This window comes from Limulus polyphemus, unplaced genomic scaffold, assembly GCF_000517525.1.
Source record: "Limulus polyphemus unplaced genomic scaffold, Limulus_polyphemus-2.1.2 Scaffold3908, whole genome shotgun sequence".
In the NCBI taxonomy this organism is placed as follows: domain Eukaryota; kingdom Metazoa; phylum Arthropoda; class Merostomata; order Xiphosura; family Limulidae; genus Limulus; species Limulus polyphemus.
In genome coordinates, this window is record NW_013669518.1 from 75,174 (window position 1) to 84,247 (window position 9,074).

Consider the following 9,074-nt stretch of genomic DNA (forward strand, 5'->3'; position numbering starts at 1 on the left):
ACTCAACCTTTTGAGCTATTACTAACACATATAACTCAACCTTTTGAGCTATTACTAACACATATAACTCAACCTCTCGAAGCTATTAGTAACACACATATAACTCAACCTCTTGAGGCTATTACTAGCACATGTAACTCAACCTCTTGAAGCTATTACTAATAAATATAACTCAACCTCTTGAAGCTATTACTAACGCATATAACTGACTCTCTGAACGCCATTTCTTATACATATAACTTAACCCATTGATGCCATTACTTTTAGATACAACTTAATCTCTTGACGCCATTATTTCTAGATATAACCCAATCTCTTTATACCATTACTTCTGAAGATAACCCAATATCTTGACCACATTATTTTTAGGTATAACTCAATCCCTTGATGCTATTGATATAATTCAATCTCTTGAAGCTATTAGTGGTAGAAGTAATATAATCTATTGGAGCTATTACAGCTGTACATGACTTACTTTCTTGAAGCTGTTAGTGATAAACATGACTAACTTTCTTAAAGCTATTACAGCTGGACATGACTTACTTTCTTGAAGCTGTCAGTGATAAAAATGACTAACTTTCTTGAAGCTATTACAGCTAGACATGACTTACTTTCTTGAAGCTGTTAATAATAAACATGACTTACTTTCTTGAAGCTGTTGAAAGTATTATTTCTAGAAATTATTCAATCTCTCGAAACTATTAATACAATAACTCACTTAATAATTTAAAAACTGTGAATACCCTACCTGAAGAGGACTAAAACTGCCTGTGGAAATGTTTGAAAATTTGTGTTTCTGTGAATAGCAGTTTCATCATCAAGGGCAATTTTTCCAAAAACCTAAAAATGAGTAAAGTTTTCATGAAAGTTTACTTTCGACTAAAAGAGAGCTTCAGTAGTGATAACAAACACAGAACCTTATATCCAAAACAAATACAGAACCTTATTTCCTAAACAATCATAGAACCTTATATCGTAAACAAACATAGAACCTTATAACCTCGTAATATAGTGAAAACAAACATAGAACCTCTTATCCTCGTAATGTAATAACAAAAAATAGAACCTCATATCCTCATAATGTAATGATAACAAACACATAATCTTATATCCTAAACAAACATAGAACACCATATCCTAAACAAACAAAGAATCTTATATTTAAACAAAGATAGAACCTCATATCCTAAACAAACATAGAACCTAATATTTTAAATAAACACAGAACCTTATATTGTTAACAAACATAGAACCTTATATCGTAAACAAACATAGAACCTTATAACTTCGTAATATAGTGAAAACAAACATAGTACCTCTTATCCTCGTAATGTAATGATAACAAACATAGAACCTCATATCCTCGTAATGTAATGATAACAAACATAGAACCTCATATCCTCATAATGTAGTGATAAGAAACATAGAACCTTATATCCTAAACAAACATAGAACATCATATCCTCGTAATGTAGTGAAAACAAACATAGAACCTCTTATCATTGTAATGTAGTGATAACAAACACATAACCTTATACCCTAAACAAACATAGAACCTCATATCCTCATAATGGAATGATAACAAACATAGAATCTAATATCCTTATAATGTAGTGATAACAAACATAGAACCTCATATCCTCGTAATGTGGTGATAACAAACATAGAATCTTATATCCTAAACAAACATAGAACCTTATATTCTAAACAAACATTAAACCTCATATCCTCGTAATGTAGTGATAACAAAGATAGAACCTTATATCCTAAACAAACATAGAACCTCATATCCTCGTAATGTAGTGATAACAAAGATAGAACCTTATATCCTAAACAAACATAGAACCTCATATCCTAGTAATATAGGGATAACAAACATAGAACCTCATATCATAGTAATGTAGTGATAACAAACATAGAACCTTATATCCTAAACAAACATAGAACCTCATATCCTCATAATGAAATGATAACAAACATAGAATCTAATATCCTTATAATGTAGTGATAACAAACATAGAACCTCATATCCTCGTTATGTGGTGATAACAAACATAGAATCTTATATCCTAAACAAACATAGAACTTTATATCCTAAACAAACATTGAACCTCATATCCTCGTAATGTAGTGATAACAAACATAGCACCTTATATCCTAAACCAACATAGAACCTCATATCCTCGTAATGTGGTGATAACATAGAACCTTATGTCCTCGTAATATAGTGAAAACGAACATAGAACCTCATGTCCTCATAATGGAATGATAACAAACATAGAACCTTATATCCTTATAATGTAGTGATAACAAACATAGAACCTCATATTCTAAACAAACATAGAACCTTATATCCTAAACAAATATACAACTTCATGTCCTCGTAATTTAGTGATAACAAACATAGAACATTATATCCTAAACAAACATAGAACCCCATATCCTCGTAATGTAGTTATAACAAACATAAAACCTTATAATCCTCCCAATGTAATGTTTTATAACTCTCTTGTTTTTATAATCAAACTCAAATTTCATTCAACATACCATATGAAAATGAAAGTGTAACCCACACGTGTCTAATCTAGCCACACATGTTGATGGTATCAAATTCACACATGTTCATAAATACATACTTACTTTAATGTTTAAAGAGAGATGTGAAATGATAAAATAAATAAATACGTTTGGTTACACTGCCTATACGTAAGTCTACGTTATTAAACAAACAAATTTAGGTCATTAACTTGGCAGAATAAGTAAGCTATTTAAAACAATTTAGAGAATCTTACCTGCATCCCAATCACTGCGTAGATAAAAAACAACATAACAATAAGCAGGGCGACATACGGAAGAGCCTGGTTAAAAAAACAAGGTTACCTGGTTAAAAAAAACAAGGCTACGTATACATATGATTGCTAACAAAACAGAAGTAAAGGAGGTTGAAAGTGTGACGTAATATTATCTGTGGTATTCAAATCATTACCTATAAAAAACCGAAACCTAACCAAGTCATAAAACTAATATTTATATATAAATTCTTCATATCTCTGCACCTGTAATAAAAATAATCAATATAGTTATCTTACAGCAAAAATACATGTACAACAATAATCGTGGACCAAACCGAAACTCAAAACGTTATCTTACAACAACAATGTTTGATAATAGTCATGGTCAAGTAAGAAACTCAAAAACGTTATATTATCTTACATCAAGAATATTCGATAATATTCAAGAACCACTAAGAAACTTAAAACGTTATCTTAAAACAAAAATGTTCGACAATAGTCGTGTACCTTTACCAAACTTAAAATTTTATCTTACAACAACAATGTACGATAATTGTCGTAGATAATTTTGTATATCTATGCAACAAAACCAAAACCAGCCAAGCGCTTCTTGACGAGATAGATGACAAGAATAAGATTACTTGTTTCGTCCTTCATGAGTAATTTTACACCTTTATATATCCAAACATACTTTATGTTAATATTTCATCAATACAATTATTCATATTTACAACCATAATTACAAACTATCTATTTCTTACACCTCTATATAAAGAGGAATTATGAAATCAGTCTTCTAGAATATGCTCATGAAGAGAAAGGTTTTATATCTGAAGTGTTCAATAAAACTGTGAAAACTTTCACAGCAGGTTCGTATGATAAAACAGTCACATAGAGTTTATCTGAATGAGCATTTTGTTTCATGTGGACAGAATATAATATCACTTGAACAGAATGTAATAATACTTGAACAGAATGTAATATCACTTGAACAGAATGTAATAATACTTGAACAGAATGTAATAATACTTGAACAGAATGTAATAATACTTGAACAGAATGTAATATCACTTGAACAGAATGTAATATCACTTGAATAGAATATAATATCACTTGAATAGAATATAATATGACTTGAACAGAAGATAATATCCCTTGAACAGAATGTAATATCACTTGAACAAAATGTAATATGACTTGAACAGAAGATAATATGACTTGAACAGAATATAATATCCCTTGAACAGAATATAATATCCCTTGAACAGAATGTAATATCACTTGAACAGAATGTAATATCACTTGAACAGAATGTAATATCACTTGAATAGAATATAATATCACTTGAATAAAACATAATATGACTTGAACAGAAGATAATATCCCTTGAACAGAATATAATATCCCTTGAACAGAATGTAATATCATTTGAACGGAATGTAATATCTCGTGAACAGGCCATACTACAATGTAAAGACAGGTTGTAGTACCATGTTAAGACACACATGAACAAATTTAGTAAAATGTAAGTATTCCCCTAGTAAATTATAGTGTAGTGGTAAGACTCATCAGAGCAGATTGCAATATCATCTCAAAAAACAAAAACACATTTTAGTAAATGTTCAAGACACACCTGAGCTGATTGTAGTATCATGACAAATGTCACCTGAACAGATTATTTGATTTCTGTATTTTATACTGGTGTATAGAAGACATACTAATACTAGAAATAAACGAACTTATAGCACAATAATGTTGTTTTTATTTAATTAAACAATCAACGTTTCACTTTCAGCTTCTTCTGGAGCGTTCACTAAAAGCTTTAATCTTTGAAGCTTTGTACTATCAGTTTCGATTTGTGTTTTTGTGAACTCTCCTTAAGCACCTTAACAGATTGTAGTATCATGCCAAATGGCACCTTAATAGATTGTAGTAGCATGTCAAGACACACCTGAACAGATTGTAGTAGTATGTCATATGTCACCTGAATATATTGTAGTACCATGCCAAGACACTCATGAGCAGATTTTAGTATCACGTAAATACACACTTAAGCAAATCATATAACCAGGTGAATATTCAGCTCAATCGGTGATAGTATCACATCAAGATACACCTGGATACATTGTAGTATCATGTTGATCCAGAGCAGTGTAAAAGCTCACCTAGACAGACTTGATGAAGGTCCAGAGTAGCGTGTAAACTCACCTAGATAGACTTGGTGAAGGTTCACAGTAGTATAAAAACTCATCTGGATAGACTTGAGGAAAGTCCAGAGTCGGGTAAAAACTCACCCGGATAGATTTTATGAAGATCCAAAGTTGTGTAAAAACTCACCTGGATTGGCTTAAGGAACGTCCACATTAGTGTAAAAACTCACCTGAATAGACTTGATGAAGGTCCAGAGTAGTGTTTTGATTCCTTCTCCTCTACTCAGTAGTTTTACAAGTCGCATTACCCGGAACAAACGAAAAAAGTTGATACTAATAATAGTTGTACCGGGCTGTAACATAATTATATTATCTTATAATCATAATAAAATAACATAATAAAATGTCTGCATATTTAGTTTCAGTACTACAAGGTATTTCTACACATTACAAACAAAACCAAATGAAATATTTATAGCGTGACATGTTTAGTTGAATTTATTAAATGTTATTGAAAATAATTGATCTTTAAATAACACTAAAAGGGATAATAAAGAAAACGAAACATTACAATTATGAATTCTTGGTATTAATTACCTTACAAAAGTCACCTCCTATCCTGGAGTAGTTGCACTAAATATAATGTTTTATCTAAACGTTCTCGAAATCTCTATTGTTGTCTAATATGAAGAAAATTTTACCTAATATGATAGACGCGACCTTATAACGTATGAAACTTTCTCTAAGTATTAGGAAACAATTTTATCCATAGTTAAATGAATAATCAGTGATTTAGTCAGTTTATGTGTTATTGTAAACGAGTTAATGAGTTAGTTCTGTGATGTAAACGTCGAGTTTGCTTTTCGAGTAATAAATAGTAATACGAGACTAGCCAGTAACTGTAGTTGTTGTTAGAAGTAGTTTATTTGTGTAGTTAGGCCTATCGGTCAACGTTGATTATGCTAAACGTGAAACTTCAAGTTTTTGTTTGTTTGTTTGAATTTATGCACAAAGCTACACAATGGGCTAACTGTGCTCTGCCCACCACGGGTATCGAAACCCGGTTTCTAGCGTTGTAAGTCCGCAGACATACCGCTGTGCAGCTGGGGGCGAACTTCAAGTTGAAGAAAATAATATACAATTTTTAGTATCTTTTTATTAAACAATATCAATGAACGTGTCAAACAATAGTATCCATTACACACTGGTACCAGAAGTGACACTGTTTTGGTATCATTAACTGGATTGGACTTTATATTGTCCTTGTAAGAAACTTAAGAACCGAATTACAAGAAAGAGACTTACGATGCTAGAAAACACCATTGCATCATCCAATTTTTTTCACGCTTTTCTTGATTCCTGCAATGTTTCACACGATTACACATTGTGGAAGTATCAGAACCAGTGTAAAACGTTTATGGATATTTTGTGGTGTAAACAGCCATATTTCAGCCAAACAAACATACACACACACACACACACAAACACACACACACACATATATATACATCATTGTTAACAAACCAACCGTGACAAACGTATTACAGTAGATGATCAACAAACACTTGGCAAATAGGAAAATGTTCTCTGAATAAAAAAATCTAGATTTATAGATAACATCACTAATGTAATTGACAAAAAGTGATTCAAACACATATATATATGCATCTTTATTAAGAAAACAACTGTGATAAACATATTACAGCAGATGATCGACAGATACTTTACAAATTCACAAATGTTTTCTGAGTAAAATTGAAGGATAACAGCATTCTAATGTAACTGAAAAAAGTTTGTTTGCCACAGAGTTTGTTTCTTGTTTTAATATTTGGTTGTGCCTCCTCTGGCCTTGATAACTGTTTGACATCACAAGGGACTAAATGTAAGCAATGTGAGTTCATGATGTTACAAGTAGATTGTTTGTTTGATCCTCTCCCTTTGATGATAGTCCTTCACCAGAGACAATGAAATATAACCAAAGATGTCTTTTCAATACACATAGAATGAAATTTCTTCTTTATTTCATGTCTGATGCACAGAATGTATGAATATTACCAACATTTTTAACCTTGTGGCATGGAGAAGAGTCATCCTGAAACTTAAACTGGTCAGCTCCAACGAAATAATACCTAATTGTTGGCTTTAACCAAGACTCGAGGATCTTGATGTACTTGTCGGCATTGACAGAGTCTTTCACAAAATGCAGACATTCCACTCCCTGGCCAGAGGTGCATTTCCACATCACCTGGCCCTTCAGACTCTTTACAGTTGCATTCAAAGATGCTAGATGAAACTTTACTCCACATCAACGTCATCATTCAAAGATGCTAGATGAAACTTTTCTCCACATCAACGTCATCATTCAAAGATGCTAGATGAAACCTTTCTCCACATCAACGTCATCATTCAAAGATCTTAAGTGAAACTTTTCTCCACATCAACGTCATCATTCAAAGATGCTAGAAGAAACTTTTCTCTACATCAACGTCATCATTTAAAGATGCTAGAAGAAACTTTTCTCCACATCAAAGTCATCATTCAAAGTGCTTCCCTTCTGTCCCATACAGATTGAACCTTGGTTTATCTCAGAAGGTAACATTGTTTCAGTCCAGCCTCATGTTCCTCATCTTGTTGTTGAGGTAGGGTTTCTTTCTTGGCAATATTGCTTGGAGATCAGCAGAACACGGGTGAGACTGAAGTTTCCTGCCATGCTGTTTTGAGATATGTGGACGACAGTCGACAATTCTGCAGACTCATGTGTTTCAAAACAGTTGACTTGTCGTGGAAGCTTCCTTCCCTTCTTCTGCTCCACACAACCAGTTTTTCTGTAAATCTGGAGCTAGTGGTTCACAGTAGACTGGTTAAATTGAATTATTCTAGTAATCTGCTTTGTGGAAAGTTCCTCTTTTCTCAAAGAATCAATGAATGCTCTTTTTTTTTCTGTGGAGTTAACTCCCAACCCTTGGCCATGGTAGCATCACACGCACGTTGTAGCAGGTAAGCTTCTAAACGGACTTTCAGTAAGAACCTCTATTTATAACCAAAACACGGCTGATGTAATACTTAGACGTCTTATAAAGCTGTTGGTGTAATAAAGAAACAGCATTGTATCATCCACAACACACATTTGCACCTACATGCATTATGGTCTCAAAGCAAACGTTGATTGAGAAGAAAAGTGCTAAAAAATTGGTTGATGCAATAAATATTTCCCCCACTATAATATTTGCAGAAAAAAGTGAAAATAAAAGACAATTTGATTGAATACAAGATCGTGGAATCCATATGAAAAGTAACAAAGTTGAATAAATATAAATGCACACCAATTCAATGATAAAAAATTTCGAATCTTAACTAGAAATGCGTATAACCAAGTCATCCATACCTCCATCTGCATTCACCCAAGACTTTGAACTTAAAAATATGATATGACACAGAGAACCCACAGAACTGTTATGAAATCTGCAATTGCAAGCCTAAAACACTACAGTGGAAAGGTTCAATGTGAGGCATATCGGGCACAATTTGGAATAAATTTCAAAGTGAATACATGTAGTAGTTAACAGCAAGCCATTCATCTTCCTACACATTTAAAAGAATCAACTTCCTTCTCATATTTGACAAGGTGGCCACCAATGCACCACAATTATTTTAACTCTATGTTGGAAGGTTATTTAGTGCTATTAAAGCTAGTTCTTTTGAATTAAAAGCAAGACAAATAGTTTGTTGTTCATTATTCCATAAATGTACTTTGAAATCTACTCAATCTTTGCTTGGTACCCTACTGTAGCCAGGCATGGCCAGGTGGTTAGAGAGCTCAACTCGCAATATGCGGGTCACGGGTTCAAATCCCAGTCCCACCAAACATACTCGCCCTTTCAATTCAACTATCGTTAGTAAAAGAGAGGCCCAAGAGATGGCGTTGGGTGATGATGACCAGTTGCCTTCCTTCTAGTCTTACACGGCTAAATTAGGGACGGCTAGTGCAGTTAGCCTTCGAATAGCTTTGCGCGAAATTCAAAACAAACAAACTGTTGCGTCTCTGGTCGTTTGTTAATTTCCGGTATAAATTCTACCCGAGGAACTTCAGCGATACAAGTCCTTTCTTAAATAAAACTAGTTTGTTCTTTCT

The 9,074-nt window shown here is 32.9% G+C and overlaps 1 protein-coding gene across 1 annotated transcript in view; it reads right to left on the reverse strand.

Moving 5' to 3' along the window:
- LOC106470255 (voltage-dependent calcium channel type D subunit alpha-1-like) overlaps positions 1–9,074 on the reverse strand; it is a gene marked incomplete at its 5' end in the record, with an annotated part of 67,499 nt that overhangs the window by 39,296 nt on the left and 19,129 nt on the right. The window contains 3 exons of the mRNA XM_022398852.1: positions 749–840; positions 2,793–2,858; positions 5,173–5,295. Coding sequence (XP_022254560.1) covers positions 749–840; positions 2,793–2,858; positions 5,173–5,295 — 281 coding nt within the window. The remainder of the gene's footprint in view (positions 1–748; positions 841–2,792; positions 2,859–5,172; positions 5,296–9,074) is intronic.